The sequence below is a fragment of the Dipodomys ordii genome, unplaced genomic scaffold (genome assembly GCF_000151885.1).
Source record: "Dipodomys ordii isolate 6190 unplaced genomic scaffold, Dord_2.0 Scaffold125, whole genome shotgun sequence".
In the NCBI taxonomy this organism is placed as follows: Eukaryota; Metazoa; Chordata; class Mammalia; order Rodentia; family Heteromyidae; genus Dipodomys; species Dipodomys ordii.
This window is the reverse complement of record NW_012267341.1, coordinates 494,597-516,128: the sequence shown is the minus strand read 5'-3', so window position 1 is coordinate 516,128 and position 21,532 is coordinate 494,597. Positions and strand designations below refer to the sequence as shown.

The 21,532-nt window shown below is 41.3% G+C and overlaps 1 protein-coding gene across 2 annotated transcripts in view; it reads right to left on the bottom strand.

Annotated features, from left to right (window-relative positions):
• The window catches only part of Nup160 (nucleoporin 160kDa), a 56,123-nt gene that overhangs the window by 6,727 nt on the left and 27,864 nt on the right, over positions 1 to 21,532 (bottom strand). For both annotated transcript variants that reach the window (XM_013030043.1, XM_013030044.1), the window contains exons 19-33: positions 19,110 to 19,180; positions 17,142 to 17,301; positions 14,741 to 14,810; positions 13,427 to 13,525; positions 11,928 to 12,047; positions 9,494 to 9,589; positions 9,305 to 9,399; positions 9,116 to 9,212; positions 8,923 to 9,028; positions 7,150 to 7,310; positions 6,104 to 6,164; positions 4,772 to 4,882; positions 4,469 to 4,592; positions 3,142 to 3,243; positions 138 to 279 (exon numbers count right to left, since the gene is read on the bottom strand). In XM_013030043.1, the coding sequence (XP_012885497.1) occupies positions 138 to 279; positions 3,142 to 3,243; positions 4,469 to 4,592; positions 4,772 to 4,882; positions 6,104 to 6,164; positions 7,150 to 7,310; positions 8,923 to 9,028; positions 9,116 to 9,212; positions 9,305 to 9,399; positions 9,494 to 9,589; positions 11,928 to 12,047; positions 13,427 to 13,525; positions 14,741 to 14,810; positions 17,142 to 17,301; positions 19,110 to 19,180 (1,615 nt within the window). The remainder of the gene's footprint in view (positions 1 to 137; positions 280 to 3,141; positions 3,244 to 4,468; positions 4,593 to 4,771; positions 4,883 to 6,103; positions 6,165 to 7,149; positions 7,311 to 8,922; positions 9,029 to 9,115; positions 9,213 to 9,304; positions 9,400 to 9,493; positions 9,590 to 11,927; positions 12,048 to 13,426; positions 13,526 to 14,740; positions 14,811 to 17,141; positions 17,302 to 19,109; positions 19,181 to 21,532) is intronic.

Sequence of the window (21,532 nt, the reverse complement as noted above, 5' to 3'; positions counted from 1 at the left end):
GCTCTACCACTTGAGCCACAGCACCATTTCCGGCTTTTTTTCTTTTTGCTTATATAGTGCTGAAGAATCGAACCCAGGGCCTCATGCATGCAAGGCAAGCGCTCTACCACTGAGCTGTAAGTTAAGACACCACATACCTTGTAACTGTTTATAAGCCAATTAGGCAGAGGCACTCCATGGGACAAAAGCTTGTTGATTACACAATGGTGATAAAGGTTATTCTGGACTTTGTATCTTTCTAGGTAAGTAGACAATAATCGCCAAGCTTCATCTGTAGCGCTTGAAAAAAAGTAAAACAAATGAGCTTCAGAGTCATCTTATTTTTAATTTTCTTTTTAAAGTCTATATCCTGGTTATTGAAAAGTTCTAGATTCTTTTTCTTTTTGTCTTTTCTTTTTTGGGACTGAGGATCAAAGCTTGCCAGCCCAAGTTTTAGATTCTTAACAGAGATTTACAGTATTATTCATAGCACGTACTCGGATTTGGCAGTACTGGGATTTGTACTTAGGGCTTCATGCTTGTTAGACAGGCACTCTTCCAGTTAAGCCACACCTCCACCCTTCATAAAATGTATTTATAAATAAAAATCTCATAATTAAAAAAAGCTCATAATTAAACTGATTATAGAGATAAATTGTAATTACTACTAGGACTAATATGACAGGAGGACAGTACTACTAACTAGATGATTTTGATTATTCTAATTATTCTCCCGCTAACCACATACACACTCATTTTGTTTTAAGATTTTGTTTCACTTAAACAAAATTTTTTTTTGGCCAGTACTGGAGTTTGATATTAGGGACGCAGGTTCTTCCTTCACCTTTTCTCTCACAACTGGTACTCTACCACTTGATCCACGTTTCCATTTCTAGCTTGTTGGAATTAAGAAGCTCTTAAATTTGTCTGCCTGAGCTAGCTCTGAAGTGCTATCCTCAGATCCCATCCTCCTGTGTAGCTAGGATTGTGTGCGAGCCATCAGCATGTGGGCTCCATTTTGGGAGTTCTTAAAATTGGGGAACCAAAGCTGGGCCCTGTGGCTCATGCTTGTATTTCCAGCTACTCAGGAGGCTGAGATAATTGCAGTTCGAAGCCAGCCCAGGAAGGAAAAGTCTAAGAGACATCTCCAGTTAACCACTAAAAAGCTGGAATTGAAGCCCTGAGTTCAAACCCCAGGATGGGCACCAAAATAAATAAATATAAAGAAACTAGCTCAGATCACTAGTCTCCAAACCCGATTAAACAATAGGTTCACATAAAAATTTTGACTTAGAAGATAGAGTTGTATCTCAACCAATAAAGTTGCTCCTAGTGATAAGCATCTACCATTTTTGCTTCAAGGAAAGCATGGTCTAGGTCAGCTTGGTAAAAAAATCAAGACTGTATCTGCAAAAATGAATGCAAAAAGGACTGGTGGAATGTCTCAAATAGTAGAATGCTTGTTTAGCAATTGCATGGCCCTGATTTCAAACCCCAATATTGTAGTCCCTCATTATATTGCGGTTCACTTATTGCGGTTCACTTATTGTGGCTTCACTCTATCTCAGGTTTGGAAAAAAAAAAAAAGGTAAATCGTGATCCCTCACCTATCACAGTAGTGAGGTTCCAGAAACTACCCTGATAGGTGAAAATCCACAAAGTAGCAGTGTTAGTTGTCCCTTGCTGTATTGTGGTCCCTTACTGCTATACCTATTATGTGTGTGCGTGTGTGTGTGTGTGCGGGGGGGGGGGGGTCCTCTGAAACCCAAATCCCATGATAAGTAAGGGATCACTAGACCAACTGACAAGAGACAGGCTTTTGATGTTGCCCAGACTGGTCTTGGATCTTCTGAGTTTCCATGATCCTCCTACTCCATCCCTAAATACCTATTAATATGCAGGTACCATAACGCCAGCTAGGCCTTCTGCTTGTTAATTGGAGATGGAGTCAGGAAGACTTTTCTGTCCCAACTGGCTTTGAATTACAGTGTACTAGGTCTCAGCCTCTTGAATAGCTAGAATTACAGACATGAGCAATGGGTGCCCAGCAAGAGTACTTTGTCTTAATAATATAATATACTAAATGTCTTGAGGAAGAGGATGCAGAGGAGATATTTCATAGGCAAAGACATCCTGGTTTGAATAATAAAATGGCACAAAGTCATCCTAATTATAAACTTTACAGCTTCTTTATAGAAGCTTGGCTATTTTTATAAATAGCCAAGGCCAGGCATGGTAGCCCATGCCTGTAATCAATCCTACCACTTAGAAGGCTGAGACAGGATTGAGAGCTTGATGCCAGGCTGGGCTCTATAGAAAAACCTTGTCTCAAAACAACACAAAACAAAAGGAACAAAAATAATACAATTTAGCCAATAAATAAACAAATGAAAGAAAGAAGCAAACTAAGCAGTGTAGAAATATTTAAAGAAAAGAAAGCTCTAGCCAAGTGTTAGAGGCTCATGCCTATAATCCTAGGTACTCAAGAGGCTCAGACCTGAGAATAACAATTCAAAGCCAATCCTGGCAGGACTGTAGACACTCTTATCTCCATGAAACTATTAAAAAGTATCAAAAACTATCAAGAAGTAGCTGGGCACCCGTGGCTCACACCTGTAATCCTAGCTACTCAGGAGGCTGAGATCTGAGGATCATGGTTCAAAGCCAGCCCAGGCAGGAAAGTCCATGAGACTCTTATCTCTAATTAACCACCAGAAAACCAGAAGTGGTTCTGTGGCTCAAGTGGTAGAGCACTCACCTTGAGCTGAAGAGCTGAGGGACAGCGCTCAGGCCCAGAGTTCAAGCCCCACGACTAACAACAACAACAAAAATGCCAGAAGTGGAGCTGAGGTTCATGTGGTAGAATGCTAGCCTTGAGCAAAAGAAGTTCAGGGACAGCACCCAAGACCCTGAGTTCAAGCTTCAGGACAGGACAGGACAGGTCATAACAGGATGAAAGAGAAAGCAAGAAGGAAGGGAGGGAGGGAGGGAGGAAGGAAGGAAGGAAGGAAGGAAGAAAGGAAGGAAGAAAGGAAGACAGGAAGGAAGGAGAGGGAGAGAAAGAATGAAAGAAAGAGAGAGAGAGAAAGAGAGAAGGAAGGATGGAGTACAGTTCTGAGACAGGCAAACCCAACCAATTCTGGAAGAACTCTAGAGGCATACCTAGATTCCTTAGTAGTGATGACAGAGGAAAGCTGATTGGCTGCAAGCCAGGCCCAGGCTTCAGCTTGAGCGGCCTCTCCTCCCAACTGCAACTTGATGCATCTGCAATGAAATCCATCAGTAGTATCAAGAGATAATTTACTTCTAGAAGATGAAGGGTAAAAAAATTTTAAGATTTGAAAGAACTCATGGCCTTGTTCATGCTATGTGACTGCACTGTTACTGATCTACACCTGTAGCCCAGTAACAAGTTTTTTTTTTTTTTTCTGTTTTGTTTTTTGCAGGTCCTGGGGCTTGAACTCTGGGCCTAGGCTCCATTAGTGAGGTTCTTTTGCTCAAGGCTAGCGCTGTGAGCTACATGCTACTTCCATTTTTTTCTGAATAGTTTGACTTTTTTGTCTGGGTTGGTGTCAAACAAAGATCCTCAGATCTCAGCCTCCTAAGTAGCTAGTATTATAGGCATTAGCCACTAGCACCCAGCAGTCATAGTTTTTGCTCTTCTGACTTCTCAAGAGAACCTATTAGTCAAGAATATAACTTTATATAATTAGAAAGTAAAACTATAGGCCAGGCTGGGAATTTGGCTAAGTGGTAAAATGCTTGCCTAGCATGCATAAAGCTGTGGGTTCAATTCTTGAGTACCACATAAACAGAAAAAGTCCAAAGTACCCAGGTAATGGTGGCTCACACCTGTAATCCTAGCTACTCAGGAGGCTGAGACCTGAGGATGCGGTTCAAAGCCAGCCTGGGCAGAAAAGTCCGTGGGGACTCTTATCTCCAATAAACCACTCAGAAAACTGGAGTGGCACTGTGGCTCAAGTGGTAGAGCACTTGCCTTGCACACAGGGAGGCTCAAGAACAGTGCCCAGGCCCTGAGTTCAAGCCTCAGGACCAGCAAAAAACAAACAACAAAAGAACTAAGTCACTGCATTTTTTTTTTAAAGTGGTTGCATGATCAAACAAAATACTCCTTTAAAGCAAATGACTTAGCTGCGTGCTGGTGGCTCATGCCTATAATTCTAGCTATTCAGGAGCCTGAGATCTGAGGATTTCGGCTCACAGCCAGCCCGTGCAGGAAAATTCGTGAGATTCTTATCTCCAATAAACCACCAGAAAACTAGAAGTGGCACTGTAGCTCAAGTGGTAGAGTGCTGCTCGCTTTGAGCTGAAGAGCTGATGGACCCAGGCCCAGAGTTCAATCCCCACAGCCATCAAAAAAAAAGGAAATGACTTAAAGACTAGTGGCTTGTCAGAAGTGAATTATACTAAGCAATACTATATCTTGTATCAAAAAGTTAAAAATATTGAAAGGTAATTTTTTACGTACTTGAAAGCAAGCCCCTCAAAGACTGGTGTTAAAGGAAGCTTGAAAGTCTGACACAGTGATATGGCAGTGTCGAAGAGGCCAGCCTGAACCAGCAGAGTGACCATCTCCTCAGCTGATGAACTTCCTGTGGAAATATGCTAGTTAGTACACCAAGTGTATATGAGTCAGAAAAAAGAGTTTGCTTTGTTGATGGAATATCTCAGAGTAACAATCTCATGCTTTACATTCACCATGTCCACTGCCTGGCCCTAAACTGTGCTACTGGTACTGACAGGTTAGAAATTTTACTGGTTAAATTCCTACCTGCAATTGCAACTGCTGATGGATCATGCTGTGCCAAAGTGAGGCGAATTCGAGCCAAGGAACATTCTTTCTCTAGATCTTCCAGCTCCAGGATTTCAATTTGCCGATTGGCTACATGACAAAGAAAAATCATTTCATTTTTTGAAGTACAAAGGAAGTATCTATTAGGTTAACTTAACCTATCAATTTCCACTAAATATTAAGTAACATTCAACTTAATTTTCAAATTCATGAAGGGAGACAACAGGGGACTCAACAAAAATAAACTTAAAAAAATGAATCAATCTCTGCTTCATAGGTATAGCTGAGTAGATAAAGTTCTCCAATTAATACCTGTGGTTGAGGAGGCACTGATACAAGTACTTCATGTGTCACTTGATTTAACTTTACAACTGAAATGACTGCCATCTTGATCAGCAAGAAAGGACACAACCATAGTGAGAAATATAATTAAAATCAGGAGCATAGGCTCTTGATAAGTATCATGCCTCCCAACTATATCAAAGAAATCTGATGAAAAATGTCTGCTATGGAGTTGATTTAAATGTAACAACTGGGGCTGGGAAGGTGGCTCAGTGGTAGAGCGCTTGCATTGTATGCATGAGGCCCTGGGTTCAATTCCTCAGCACCACATAAGCAAAAAGAAAAAAGCTGGAAGTGGCACTGTGGCTCAAGTGGTAGAGTGCTAGCCTTGAGCTGAAGAGCTGAGGGGCAGTGCCCAGGCCCAGAGTTCAGGCCCCACGACCAGACCCAAATAAATAAATAAATAAATGTAATAACGAAAGGAGGTGACTCTTGCCTATAATCCTAGCTACTCAGGAGGTTGAGATGTGAGAATCATCGTTTGAAGCCAGCCTAGGCAGGAAAGACCATGAAATTCCTATCTACAAATAAGTAACAAAAAGCTGCAAGTGAAACTGTAACTCAAATGGTAGAGCACTAAAGATGAGTAGAAAAGTTCAGGACAGTGCCCAAACCCTGATTTCAAGCCCTAAGACCAACAGAGAGAGAGAGAGAAACAGAAGGAGGCGAGGGAAGACACACACTAAAAGACACAAAACAGTTCTTTTTTAAAAACATTTTCATTTCACATCCCATCATACAACACTTTCAAGCAATCTTTAGCTGATTAGAATGTTGAAAAAAAACTTAAAAAAAGTTAAAAAAAACTAAAAAGAAGAAATTATACAAGAATGTAACTATTAATATTTTCAGTCTATAATACAATAATGTTACACTATAACTATGTATTATATCTAACATAACTTCATCTACACTTCTACTGTAACAATGTAACTACTGCCTAGCAAAACTACAGTGCCACCAACTCACTTGGAGCAGCTGTGCATTCTCCATCATGATTTCTCTTAGGGGATGTTCCAGGACGATCATACTGAAAAGACAGAGTAAGTGACTTAACTGTTAATTGTTTAGATCCTTCATGCTTAAATGATTCTAGAAGTTAATCTCACTGTTGTAGCATCTTACAGAGGCACTGTAACTATCAGACAAAGAGATGAAGTTGTGTGCCAGTGGCTCACTTGTTTATAATATGTTAGTTAATCCATGGACATGGATTTGATCTACATATAAATCATGTTACCTCTCCTTGGTTCCAGAGTTTATTTCCTAATGATAATAACTCTGGACAACAGCTTAACTGTATTTTTTTTTTGTCTTTTCTTTTTTGGTACTGGGGATTGAACCCAGGACGTTGCACTTGCTAGGCAAGTGCTTTGCCACTGAGCTACATCCCAGCCCTGGACAACAGCTTAGTAAATATACCAACTATTTAATGGAAAGAGCCAGGCATATGTGAGCCACCAGTAGGACAGAAAGAAAACAAAACAAGTTTGTATCCTTTCCAACAATACTTATAGACTGAAGTAACAGATAAGTCAAAATAAAAGCAGCTATTTATTAAACACTATCAATATATTTAAATCACCTCTAACACACAAAAACCATCCTTTATAAAGCAGATTTTATCATCTGTTTTATACAGGAGAATAACTGAACAGCAAAAGTTTAAGGGATTTATCTAACTCCAAAGCCATTCTGCAACAATTCTGCCTATAAAAATTCTTAATTTGGAAATTAAAGGGATAGTAATTATAACAGCCAAATTGCTGCAAAGGGAGAAGTTTAGAAATACCTCAATAGAGGGATGGAGATTTAACTCAGTGAAAGATGGCTTGCCTAACAAGTGCAAGACCTTGAATTAGGTTCAGTACCATACAAAACAAACTAATAAAACCTAAGCAGAAATTTTAAACAAAAAGAAATAAAGCTGGGTGCTTCAAAATGAGGTAAGTTTTGAAAGGAAAAAGTTGAATGAATTAAATGGTCCTAAATTCTAAAATGGTAAACTTGTATACCACAGCTCCAGATGCTGGCTGTACAATCCATGCATATTCTGGACGAATGAGCCGCAAGCAATTAATAGCAGCCAGATAACAGTTGCCTTGCTTCTCTAGTCCTCGAAGAGTTCGAACCTCTCTGCCAAGACGCATTCCATATTCATACATCACTGTGCCAGCTATGAGGAAAAAACGAGTTAGACTAAAATGTTTCTTTAGCTATATATACAGAATTTGTTACACCAATCAAATATTACTACTTAAAATAGTTTCTTTTAAACCGCCCCACCAACAATCATACACTTTTATGTGGAGATACTAGAACCCTGGTGCACTATAGCTGAGCATGTAAAACGGTATAGCAGTTGTGGAAAACAGTATGGTGGTTTCTCAAAAAATAAAACAGCAGCTGGGTGTTGGTGGCTCATGCCTATAATAGCTACTTAATAGGCTGAAATCTCAGAATCATGGTTAGAAGCCAGCCAGCGAGGAAAGAGACTCTTATCTCCAATTAGCTAACAAAAAAGCCAGAAACAGAGCTGGCTCAAGTGGTAGAGCATTAACCTTGAGCCAAAAAAGCTTAGGGACAGTGCCTAGACCCTGAGTTCAAGACACTAGGACTGATACACAGACACATAAACACATAGACATACACATACAAGCACACACACACACACACACACACACACACACACACACACACACAATTAAATGACTAGCCATGGTGGCCGACACCTATAGTTGCAGTTACTAGGGAGGTGGAAAATCATGGTTCAAGACCAGCCTGGGTAAAAAGTTAGCAAGACCCTAATTCAGCAAAAGGGCTGGGTGTGGTGGTGTGAACCTGTCATCATAGCATAGAAGGTCTAAATAGAAGAACTGTGGTATAGGCCGGACCCAAGCAACAAACCGGGAGGCCCTGAGTTCAAGCCCCCATAATGTACTAGCACACAAGCAAAAACAAAAATACCACTATTATGACAGTTGGTAGCGTAAAAAAAAAATAGCATTTCATTTAAATATTGAATACTAAATTAACGTGAAAATTGAATCCAAGATCAAGAAAAGAATATCCTTGTAAGAGACATTGGAAGTATTTTATGTGTTAAGTCATGGTAAATGTAACTTATCGTCAACAAAATTGGCAAGAATAGATTAGTAAATAGTGACAATGAGTTATAATAAGGCAGGCAGGAGGAAGAGAGATAGGAAATGACACAGCAAAATAGATGAGTGCCAGTTGTCTGTAATGAAAAAGTCCAGTTTTCTTCATTACTGAATGAAAATATATACAGACTGCATCTCCTTAGCATCACCTGAAAATGTTCTAGCTGAGAGCAAGCACACGTCTTCCAAGCTAACAGGTGAAGCTAATCCTGTACTTAAAATTTACACAAGTTGGAAGTGGTGCTGTGGTTTAAGTGACACAGCATTAACCTAGAACACAACGAGGCTCAGGGATAGCACCCAGGCCCTCCCTGAGTGGAAGCCCTGCAACCGACCAAAACAACAACAACAACAAAAAAATAAATTTCAGTATGGGCTGGGAATATGGCTTTGTGGTAGAGAGCTTGCCTAGCATGCATGAAGCCCTGGGTTTGAGTCTTCAGTACCATATAAACAGAAAAGGCCAGAAGTAGCACTGTGGCTCAAGTGGTAGAGTGCTAGGACTGGCAAAAAAAAAAAAAAAAAAAAAAGATTTACACAAGACCTCCCTCACAAACTGTATTGAAAAATATGATTAAACTAATAAGGTTGTCCCTAACAGCAAGTATTGGTTCAACTGCTTACCTTTTCGGTAATTGTGGCGATAGATATGGAAGGCATAGAGAAGTTCATAGTAATTGTGTGTCATAAGGTCCACAGCCCTAGCGCGTGACTCAATTATCCCCACAACCTAATGTAGGAGAAAGCAATCAGAAAGTCAGCAGCAATCATGGCAACCACCAGTTATTTCTAGATACCAATGGACAGATAAAAATACCTCATTATGCAGATTAACATAGGGAAACTCTACAAGATCCTGTAGCTGTGAACGTTCACAAAGAATTACCACCAGCTGCCGTAAACAGTCTAACTGCCTGGAAGGAAAGAGAGGGAGATGAGGATGAATTGTCTTAGTGAGTTAAACAGGGCTGGTAAATTGCCTTCTCTAAAAACACTCTGAGATTACCTGCTGGAATCAGGAATCTGGGTTAAGGCCTCGTATGCTTTGCTATTGTGACCCAAATCCAAATGATGTTTGAAAATGCATGTCCTTAAAGTAGCCTAAATTTGGATTAAATATCAAAAAAGAAGAGGTATTAAAATACCACATCCACAACAATCTTCAGGAAAACAACCAGATTACACCTAGTTGTACCTGGCTTTTCCAGTCATCACCTGCTTCGGTTACTGCTGATGTAGCCAACTGTATAACTAATTCAGGCAAGCCAACAACATCGAGTAGACGTAAAACCTGAAGAGAAACAAATTTCCACTAAAATTAACATGGTAGTGACACTACAAATTTTATTTTGGTTGTAGGTTAATTAGAAAGATAATCAGATAAAATCAAGATGAAATCAAGGGATTCTAGTTACTAGGAAAGCATATATTGGGAGGATCCAAGGCCAGAAGGGACCAAAAATAAGGAATAATAAGAACAGCCGGGTGCTGGTGGCTCACGCCTATAATTTTAGTGACTCAGGAGCCTGAGATCTGAGGATCGTGGCTCAAAGTTAGCCCAAGCAGGAAAGTCTGTAAGACTTGTATCTCCAACTCATCACCACTGGAAGTGGAACTGTGGTTCAAGGAGATAAAGCGTTAGCCTTGATCAAAAGAGCTCAGCTCAGGGATAGCACCCAGGCCCTGAGTTCAAACCCCACAACTAACCAAAAAATAAAAAATAAAAAAAGAGCACATCTCAACAAATAAGCCAAGTGTGGTGGTGCAATACCTATAATCTCAACTACTCAAGAGGCCACAGGTAGGATTGTAGTCTGAGACCTCATCAGAAAGAAAAAGAAAGCAGGGGCTGGGAAGGTGGCTCAGTGGTAGAGCACTTGCCTTGCATGCATGAGGCCCTGGGTTCGATTCCTCAGCACCACATAAGCAAAAAGAAAAAAAAGCCAAAAGTGGCGCTGTGGCTCAAGTTGTAGAGTGCTAGCTTTGAGCTGAAGAGCTGAGGGACAGCGCCCAGGCCCAGAGTTCAGGCCCCATGACCAGACCCCCCCCCCAAAAAAAAAAAAAAAAAAAGAAAAAGAAAGCAAAAAAAGGCTAGTGGCGCCGGGTGCCAGTGACTCATGCCTATAATCCTAGCTACTCAGGAGGCTGAGATCTGAGGATCCTGGTTCAAAGCCAGCCTGGGCAGGAAAATCTGTGAGACTCCAATTAACCATCAGAAAACTGGAAGTGGCGTTATGGCTCAAGTGGTAGAGCGCTTGCCTTGAACAAAAGAAGCTCAGGGATAGTGCCCAGGCCCTGAGTTCAAGCCCCAGGATTGGAAACAAACAAACAAACAAACTTGCTAGATGCTAGTAGCACATGCTTATAATCTACACAAGGGGTAGAGATCTGAGGATCAAGGTTCAAAGTCAGCCTGGACAGCAATGTTTGTAAAATTCATTTCCAATAAACCAGCAAAAGGCTAGACTAGAAGTGTGACTCAAATAGTAGATAATAGCACCAGCCATATGAACTCAGGTATGGAGCTGCAGTCATATAGACATTGGCAGGCACTGGGGCTCACTGCTATAATTGTAGCTGCTCAGAAGGCTAAGATCTAAGGATCAAGGCTTGAAGCTAACGCAGGCAGGAAAGTTCATGAGAATTTTATCTCTGATTAACCACACACACATACTCTACCTATCTCTCTCCCTCCCCAGAAATAGTGCTGTGGTTCAAGTGGTACAGAGCCATCCTTGAAGAAAAAAACATAATGGACAGTGCCTAGGCCCCAAATTCAAACGTTACTACTGGCATACACATGAAAACAACCAAAAATTGAGATGGGGGTATGACTAGCCTAGTCATACCTAGCGTCAAAAGCCTAGTGTCAAGTGATCCTTCCGCCTTAGCGCTGGATCTACAGGCACACACCACCATGCCTGGCATTTGAAGTAAATTTTAAAAAGCCACATTTTAAAGGTGAGTTTCATTAAAATTAAACTACATAATGTGTAAAGGTCTAACTCTTGCCCACGGGAAACAATGTATGCTAGCCTGGGCTACATAGTTGAGTTTGAAGGCAGCCTTGCCTACCTCCTAAAATAGGAAGAATCTATTTTAACAAACCAGAAACAGATTGACAATGACCACGGGTAAAAGACCAAATGACAGACCACATACAACCCTGTGTTAGTGCATCCTAATTGATATCTTTTGTAAGAGTTGGGATTTCTCTAGGTAAATTTATTTTGGGTTTTTACTTGGAAGAACTTATTAAATTATTATAGTATTTTTCAAAAATACTAAAGCAAAGATAGGTGCCAGTAGCTCACACCTGTAATCCTACTCCTACTCAGGAGGCTGAGATCTGAGGATTATGGTTCAAAGCCAGCCTGGGCAAAAAAGTCCATGGCTTTTATCTCCAATAAAATACTCAGAAAAGGCTGGAAGTGGCGCTGTGGCTCACGTGGTAGAGTGATAGACTTGAGCACAAAGAGGCTCAAGGACAGTGCCCAGTCCTAGAGTTCCAAGTTCTGGGACCAGAAAAAAAACAAACAACAAAACAAAACAAAAAACCAAACTAAACTAAAACATTATATTTCAGATGCACAGGATGGTGTAAGAAAGGCCAAACCATGACATTTTACCTTATCATAATACTGTAGTCTGGGGGTAGACACAATATCCCCATCCTCTGAACGGATCAAGCGATCTAAGAATTCCTCTTTGCCCACTTCAGATGCTGCCTGACAGAAACATTCCAGAGCCTGCAGAAGTTAAAAAATACCATGTGACTTACAACAGACTATTTCAATTCTAGGTGCTATAAATCAGAAGTTCAGGTGCTAAGGAAAACCAAAATGGAAACAAAATTAAAGATAGTCTACTATAGTGACACTTATACTCTTACACATATGCACAATTTTTGCTACTTCTAAACTCTTATATTTAGGATTTTTAACTTTGTTCATGTTTTAAGTGTAATTAACTAAAACAAACAAACAAACATTCCAGGTACAGTGATTTATGCCTGGAATCCTAACTACTTGGGAGTCTGAGGCAGGCTGGCTGCAAGTACAAGGTCAGCCTGCACAACTTAGCACGACCCTATCACAAATTAAAATTTTTAAAAAGGGCTGGGAAGGTGGCTCAGTGGTAGAGCACTTGCCTTGCATGCCAGAGGCCCTGGGTTCGATTCCTCAGTACCACATAAGCAAAAAGAAAAAAGCCGGAAGTGGCGCTGTGGCTCAAGTGGTAGAGTGCTAGCCTTGAGCTGAAGAGCTAAGGGACAGTGCCCAGGCCCAGAGTTCAGGCCCCACGACTGGACCCAAAAAAACAAATAAAATTTTTAAAAAGATGGTGAATAAATAGTTCAGAGGCACAGTGCTTGCACAGCATGTAAAAGACTGACTCTGCATTCAATCCCCAGTGCTGCAAAAAAGGGTATAAACTTTAATCAGAACATAACAAAAGAACTGTAGTAGCATGTTACACAGAATTTGGGGTGGCAGGTCACAGTCCTCTGTGAAAGTTTTTGAGCTTTTCTGTATGTTTGAAAATGTACAAAGTTACTAGGAACAAGGAAAAAATGTGAACAGTCATGCAGGGAAAAAAATCTGTATAAACAAAAAGATATAATGGAAAAAAATGACTAAAAATGCCATTTATAAAAATGCAACCTTACAAACAAACACATGCTTGGGACAGATTTTAACATCTTATCTTCCTATGCTGTAATTAAACATTAAGTACAAGAAGCCAGATTGTCCTGACATGTAAATTACATCTTTTACTGGACCTCATAGAAGGTTTTTTCTTGGTGGTAGTGGTGGTCATATAGGGATTGGGTGCTGTCCCTAAGCTTTTGTACTCAAGGCCAGTGCTCTACCAATTTAAGCCACAGCTTCACCTCTGGTTTTCTGGTGGTTAACTGGAGAATCTCGTAGAATTTCCTGCCTGGATTGGTTTTGAACTGCGATCCTCAGATCTCAGCCTCCAGAGTAGCTAAGATTACAAGCGTGACCCACTAGTACCCACCCATACAATGGTTTTTGTCCTCCACAAGATTCTGCTTCTACTCTGTGCGATTTAGTTAACAGATGTCAAGTATCCTTGATACATTTATTTACCAGTCAATGCATATTACCTTCTGACCTTCTCCTGTAACTAGGTAACACCGGCCCAGCATAAATCGACAGGAGCCAACGTTGACTTGACACCAGGGGTGTAGCAGTTGAATATAATCCTTTAAAGCATAAAAGGAACTTTCTGGTTAGAAAACACACTTAAAAAAAAAACAAAAAAAAACTAGGGGCTGGGAAGGTGGCTTAGTGGTAGAGCGCTTGCCTTGCATGCCTGAGGCCCTGGGTTCGATTCCTCAGTACCACATAAGCAAAAAGAAAAAAGCTGGAAGTAGTGCTGTGGCTCAAGTGGTAGAGTGCTAGCCTTGAGCTGAAGAGCTGAGGGACAACACCCAGGCCCAGAGTTCAGGCCCCATGACCGACCCCCCCCAAAAAAAACCCCAAAACAAAAAACCAACAAAACCACGTGTTTCATAATGCCGTTTTTTTTAAATGTTCAGAAGAGTTAAGTTGGTTATATTAAGGTTAATGATCGACAGGGGCTAAGGAGAAGGAATACTGGAATAACTGCTAATAGGTACGAGGTGGCTTTTTGGAATAATGAAAAAAGTTATAGAACGACACAGTAGTGACAAATCAACAACAAAAACGTTAAGTGGACTTCCTTAGAAAACTGGTTTCCAGCTGAGTGCTGGTGGTTCTTGCCTATAATCCTAACTTCTAGGAAACCGAGACCTGAGGATCACAATTTTAAGTAAGCCTCGTCAAGAAAGTCCATGAGACTCTTCATCTCCAATTACCCACCAAAAGTAAGAGGTAAAGCTGTGGCTCAGGTGGTAGAGTGCCAGCCTTGAGTGAAACAACTAAGGAATAGGACTTAAGCCCTGAGTTCAAATCTCAGGACCATAACATACAAATAAAAAAGTAGATAAGAGAAGGTGGCTCAGTGGTAGAGCGCTTGCCTTGCATGCATGAGGCCCTGGGTTCGATTCCTCAGTACCACATAAGCAAAAAGAAAAAAGCCGGAAGTGGCGCTGTGGCTCAAGTGGTAGCCTTGAACTGAAGAGCTGAGGGACAGCACCCAGGCCCGGAGTTCTGACCGGACCCAGAAGAAAAAAAAACAAACAAACAGTAGATAAAAGAATGGGAATGTGGCTTAGTGGTAGAGTGCTTGCCTGGCACACACTGGATTCGATTCTTCAGTACCAAATAAACAGAAAAAGCCGGAAGTGGAACTGTGGCTTAAGTGGAATGCTAGCCGTGAGCAAAAAGCTCAGGGACAGTGATCAGGCCCTGAGTTCAAGCTCCAGGTCTGGCAAAAAAAAAGAAAAGAAAAGAAAAAAAGAATGATTATACTTGAAATGTTCAACATAACTCACCTGCAGTTGTACATACTGGCAATTTCCCATCAAACATTCTAGGAAGAGACAACCAGGATTGCTAGGCCATCTAGTCACTCAATAAGGAAATTTGTTTTACATTTTTTGGTGAAGTTTGTATGTGTGTGTGTGTTATTGAGTGACACTCAAAAGAGTCCATGAAACAGTATAAAAAAAGAAACAAGTGCCAGGCCCAAGCAGCTTACCAGCTGTAATCCTAGTTACCACCAAAAAAAAAAAAAAAAGCCCCACTACCACCAAAAAAAAAAAAAAGGGCTAGGAAGGTACCTCAGTGGTAGAGCGCTTGCCTTGCATGCCTGAGGCCCTGGGTTCCATTCCTCAGCACCACATAAGCAAAATGAAAAAAGTCGGAAGTGGTGCTGTGGCTCAAGTGGTAGAGCACTAGCCTCGAGCTGAAGAGCTGAGGGACAGCGCCCAGGCCCAGAGTTCAGGCCCCACGACCGGACCCCCCCCCAAAAAAAAAAAGATAAAAAAGAAACAAGTGGTTGAGCACAGGTGGCTGTAATCCTAGCTACTCAGGAGGCTGAGATCTGAGTATCGTGGTTCAAAGCCAGCCCGGGCAGGAGAGACCGTGAGACTCCTATCTCCAATAAACCACCAGAAAACCAGAAGTGGCGCTGTAACTCAAGTGGTAGAGCGCTCACCTTGAGCTGAAGAGCTGAGGGACAGCGCCCAGACCCAGAGTTCAAGTCCCACGACCGACAAAAAAAAAGCCAGAAATGGAGCCATGGCTCAAATGGTAGAGCACTAGCCTTAAGTACAACAGTGCCCTGAGGTCAAGCTCCAGGATTGGCACATACAAAAAACGGTGAAGGGTGGGTGGGGATTTGATTCAGTAGGGAACTCACCTAGCATACACAAGTCTCTGGGCTTTACCATCAAAAACAAACAAAAACAAACAGCAAAAAAACATTCCCCATTATGAAAAAAATAAGAACATGTTTATTCCACATTACTACATAACTTCAGCATTAGACAAATCCAGTGAAAAGGTCATATAGCCATTTAATAGTTACTTTAGTCAATAAAAAATGAATATAAATGATGGTCATAGCCGGGCGCCGGTTGCTCACTCCTATAATCCTAGCTACTCAGGAGGCTGAGATCTGAGGATCACGGTTCAAAGCCAGCCCGGGCAGGAAAGACTGTGAGACTCCTATCTCCAATAAACCACTAGAAAACTAGAAGTGACTCTGTGGCTCAAGTGGTAGAGTGCTCGCCTTGAGCTGAAGAGTGCAGGGACAGCGCCAAGCCCAGAGTTCAAGTCCCACGACCGACCAAAAAAAAAAAAAGATGGTCATCCCTTAAGATTATATGACTTAGTTTTGTCTTGGTATAATTACATGCTACATCTGTATAATGATGAAATCACCTCATAACATTCCTAAGGATATATTATATATATTATATAAAAAGATATATAATGAAATTATGTGTCTCATTATTAAGCAATGCATAATTGTATAACATGAGTTGTCACTCAAACTTCAAACTCAATTCATGATGGCAAAAGGCATGGGTATCAGGGCCATTCTATTTCCAGTGGTACACTACAGATAAATATTGCTGCTGATAGGGATGAACGGCATGTAACACAATGCCTAGTATATAGAGTCACTCAGTAAATATTTGTTGAGTATCTTACATCTATAATTGTAGCTGTTCAGGAGGCTGAGATCTAAAGATGGCAGTTTGAAGTTAACTTAGACAGGAAAGTCCCTGCTATATTCTTTTTTTTTTTTGGTCGGTCATGGGGCTTGAACTCTGGGACTGGGCGCTGTCCCTCAGCTCTTCAGCTCAAGGCGAGCGCTCTATCACTTGAGCTACAGCGCCACTTCTGGTTTTCTAGTGGTTTATTGGAGATAGGAGTCTCATGGTCTTTCCTGCCCGGGCTGGCTTTGAACCGCGATCCTAAGATCTCAGCCTCCTGAGTAGCTAGGATTACAGGCGTGAGCCACTGGCGCCTGGCTCCCACTATATGGCGCCTGGCTCCCACTATATTCTCATCTTCAGTTAAACACCAAAAAGCCAGAAGTGGAGGAGTTGCTCAAATGGTAGAGTACCAGCCTTGAGCAAAAATTCTAAACAAGAACTTGTGGCACTGAGTTCAAGTTTCAGTACTGGTGCACACATTATCGTCATCTATTGTTAAGGGGTAGACACTCACACACTAAAATCTTCATTTCCTGGCTGGGGGTTTAGTTAGGTGAGAGAACACTTGTCTAGCCTGTATGACCTCCCTGGGTTTGGTCTTTAGCACTGAAGAAGAAAAAAATCCCAACAAGCAAAAATAAAAATACTTCATACAACAGCAGAATAGTAACCTTAGACTATTTAGACAGAAGTATGCTTTGTAAGTGACTTTTAAACAAAAGGATACAAAAGTTGCAATAAATAATTGGTAACTGCAGAAATCATTTCAGGCCAATTCAATCCAGTTTGGCTCAGAGGTGCCTTTGGTTGAGAGAAGAGATGAGCTATAATGTGTTTTCTTGCAACTTCTTGGAAGAATAACTCCATAATTGTCTGAGGGCTAGAAACTTAAAAGGAAAAGTTACAATCACAACCTTGTGATGGTAATGTCAACTTTTAATTCAGATTGTCTATTTTATTTAATTCATTTTATGCTGAAAATAAAGAGCATGGACCACTTCAACAAACAATGCATCATGGCTATTTCAGTAGCAATAAAAATAAAAACAGTAAACTGGGAAATACTGTACAAATGCATTGAAAAAACTACTTATATCAACATTGTAAGTCATTCTTTTCACAGATCTGACCTACCTAAGTGCCTTCTTTAGGAACTCTACAATAAATAGTCCCAAAAATCCTAGTATGACATGATACAAAATAAGTTCTCTAAAAAAATGGGTTACAAGAGACTGGGAATGTGATGTAGTAGTAGAGTGCTTGACTAGCATACATGAAGCCCTGGGTTTGATTCCTCAGTACCTCATATACAGAAAAAGCTGGAAGTCGGGCTGGGAAGGTGGTAGAGTGGTAGAGTGCTTCCCTTGCATGCATGAGGCCCTGGGTTCAATTCCTCAGCACCACATAAGCAGAAAAAAAAAAGCCGGAAATAGCACTGTGGTCCAAGTGGTAGAGTGCTAGCCTTGAGCTGAAGAGCTGAGGGACAGAGCCCAGACCCAGAGTTCAGGCCCACGACCGAACCCCCCTGTTCCCCCTCCTAAAAAAAAAAAGAAAAAGAAAAAGCTGGAAGTTGTACTGTGGCTCAAGTGGTAGAGTGCTAGCCTTGAGCAAAAGAAGCAGTTCCCAGGAGAGTATCCAGGCCCTGAGTTCAGGCTCCAGATAAAAAAAATTTAATTTAAAAAAAAAAAAAGAAAAAACAAAGAAAATGGGTTTCAACTGTGAAAGAGTCTCTTTACAAAAACTACCATGTTCTTGGTACATCGTTTTGTTGAGTTCATAACTACAGACTCAAAAGATGGAAGGCTGGGAATATGGCTCAGTAGTAGAGTGCTTGCCTTGCATGCATGAGGCCCTGGGTTCGATTTCTCAGCACCACATAAGTAGAAAAAGTCGGAAGTGGTGCTGTGCCTCAAGTGGTAGAGCACTAGCCTTGAGCTGAAGAGCTGAGGGACAGCGCCCAGGCCCAGAATTCAGGCCCCACACTGACCAAAAAAAAAAAAAAAAGATGATGGAAAAACAACAATGTTAAAAAAACAAAAACAAAAAAACTTAGTGAGAGCTGAGCACCAGTGGCTCATGTATGTAATCCTAGCTATAGAGGAGTCTGAGACCTGAGAATCAAGGTTCGAAGTCAGCCTGCATAGTGAGAGTTTGGGAGATTCCAATTAGCCAGAAGTGGAGCGATAGACTACTAGCCTTGAGCAAAAAAGCTCAGGGACAGGACCCAGGTCCTGAGCTGAAGCCCCAATATTGGCACAAAAAAAACAAACCAAAACAAGCAAACAAATACCTCAGTAAAGGCAACTTAAATGACAGACTCTTAGGACTTTTATCCTTAGTGGTCCTAAATTCCTTTCGAAAAGCTTTCATTCTTTACATGTATGTGGGAAAACACCCTTAATTTATGCCTGATGTGGTAGCATACCTTCACAGTCTTATTGCCAACCACAGGCCTCAGGCCACAGCTTGCTCATGCCCACCTCAAGTGAAAGCCAAGAGCACAGCCTCCATTTCTGTAACAAGTGTGGCAAAAGTACTTGAATAAAAGTAGAAGGAACCCCCAAATCAAAAGCTCACTCCTGGGACTAGGAATATGGCTTAGTGGTAGAGGGCTTGCCTAGCAGGGTTCAATTCCTTGGTACCTCATAAACAAAACAATAAACAAAATTAAGGGAAAAACAAAAAGATTCCTTACCTAACTTGTTTGCCATTAAAGCACCAGAGTCGGTTAGTTCCAGTACTGATAAGTGTTGGAGATTAGACTCTCTGTAAGAAAAGACAGTTTAATAAATTCTCCAAAGTTAAACTAGCATTATGCCCACAAGTTACCCTATTTTTGCCAAGAACACTACCTATATATAACAGCACCAAAGACACAAAGAAATAACTGGGAAACAGTATTTAGATTTGTGGCCTATCTCTTAGTGACCCTTTCTCATGTCTATTCAGGAGCTACTCAGGAGGCTCAGATATGGAGGATCACAGTTCAAAACCAATCCAGGATGAAAGTTTGTAAGACTCCATCTCAACCAATGGTTGAGCAGGGTGGTGCAAGTCTGTAATCCTAGTTATGGGGCAATCATACTAGCAGGGCACAGTGGCCCATGCCGGTCATCTCAAGTGACATGAAGGATGCACAAGTGGGAGGATCAGCCTAGGCCAGTGCCCTGTGCACTGTATCTCAACAATAACCGCTGTGGCTGGGAAGGTGGCTTAGCGGTAGAGTGCTTGCCTAGCATGCATGAAGCCCTCGATTCGATTCCTCAGTACTGCATAAACAGAAAAGGCCGGAAGTCTAAGCAGAAAGCTACAAGTGGTGCTGTGGCTCAAGTGGTAGAGAGCATTCACCTTGAGCTGAAGAGCTGAGGGGCAGCGCCCAGACCCAGAGTTCAAGCCCCACAGGGACAGTGCTCAAGCCCTGAGTTCAAGCCCCAGGGCTGGCAAAAAAAAAAAAAGCAAAAAAGGCATTAAAAAAAAAGGCAAAAAATAGCTTACATAGTAGAGAGTTACCTAGTAAACATGAGTCCATGAGTTCAATTGCCTGTACTGTCAAAAACAAACAACACAAAAATAGAAGAGAAAAAAAGGAAAAAAAATTCATGGTTTACAACAATCTCTTCCAGCACTCAGGTGACTGTGTAAGAGGACCATGAGTTTAAAGCCTTCGCTACACAGTGCAACAACAGTTATGTCTCCGAAGTAGAGCTGTGGCTCAAGCGGTAGAGCACTAGTTCAGGGACAGCACCTAGGCTCTCAGTTCAAGATCCAGGACTGGCACAAAAGAACAAAAAAAAAGGAAAAAAAAATACCAACAACAACAACAACCAAAAACAAACAAACAAAAAACACACCAAAAACCAAAAAATGAAAGGATGTTTCAAAAATAAAAGTACAAAAAAGCTCAAAACAAATCCCAATAACCCTCCTCCAAAATCTCAGGCTTTTTTTCTTTTAATTATTTTCCAGATAGGTTCTTATGTTTTTGACTGTGGCTCATCTTAGACTTTGAGCTTTCTGCCTATGCCTCATGTGTAGCCGTGATCACAAGCACATACCACAATATTCAGTTGATTGACTGAGACAGGGTCTTGCCAACTTTTTACCTGGATTGACCTTAAACATTCTCTTCCCAATCTCTGCCTCTTGATTTCTGAGATTACAGGAATGTACCACCGCACCCAGTTAGCCAACTTTTAATCACTAGCACAGGATTTTGTGTATAATTGAACTTCCCCTTCAGCTTCATCTTACTTTTTGGCCTTCAATATAATTTATCTATACCTTATAGACACAAAATATGTAGCATATATATATATACATATATATACACATATAATAACTCGAAAAGCTCTCTGAATCTTAAAAGGAAAATTATTTACTGCATAATGTAGACTTTTTATTTGGTGTTGCTGAAGATTTAATCTAGGGCTCTGTATATACTAGGTGAGTATTTACCTCCAGCCCTTAGAAAGTACTATATAAAAGAAAGAGCCAAGCACTAGTGGATCACGCTCGTAATCTTAGCTTCTCAGGAGGCTGAGATCTGAGGACTGTTTTTTTTTTTTTTTTTTTTTTGGGGGGGGGGTCCGGTCATGGTGCCTGAACTCTGGTCCTGGGCACTGTCCCGCAGCTCGTTAGCTCAAGGCTAGCGCTCTACCACTTGAGCCACAGCGCCACTTCCGGCTTTTTTCTTTTTGCTTATGTGGTGCTGAGGAATCGAACCCAGGGCCTCAGGCATGCAAGGCAAGCGCTCTACCACTGAGCCACCTTCCCAGCCCCTGAGGACTGTAGTTTGGAGTCAGCTCAGGCAGAAAAGTTCAAGACTTATTTTTGATTAACCACCAGAAAGCCAGAAGTAAAATTGTAGTTCAAGTAGTAGTATATTAGCCTTTACAAAAAAGAAAAAAAAAGAGGGGGGTTGGAAAGGTAGCTCAGTGGTAGAGTGCTTGCCCCAATGCATGAGGCCCTGGGTTCCATTCCTCAGCACCACATAAGCAGAAAAAGTGGAAGTGGCGCTTTGGTTCAAGTGGTATAGCGCTATCCCTGAGCTGAAGAGCTGATGGACAGCGCCTAGGCCCAGAGGTCAGGCCCCACAACCGACAAAAAAAAAAAAAAAAA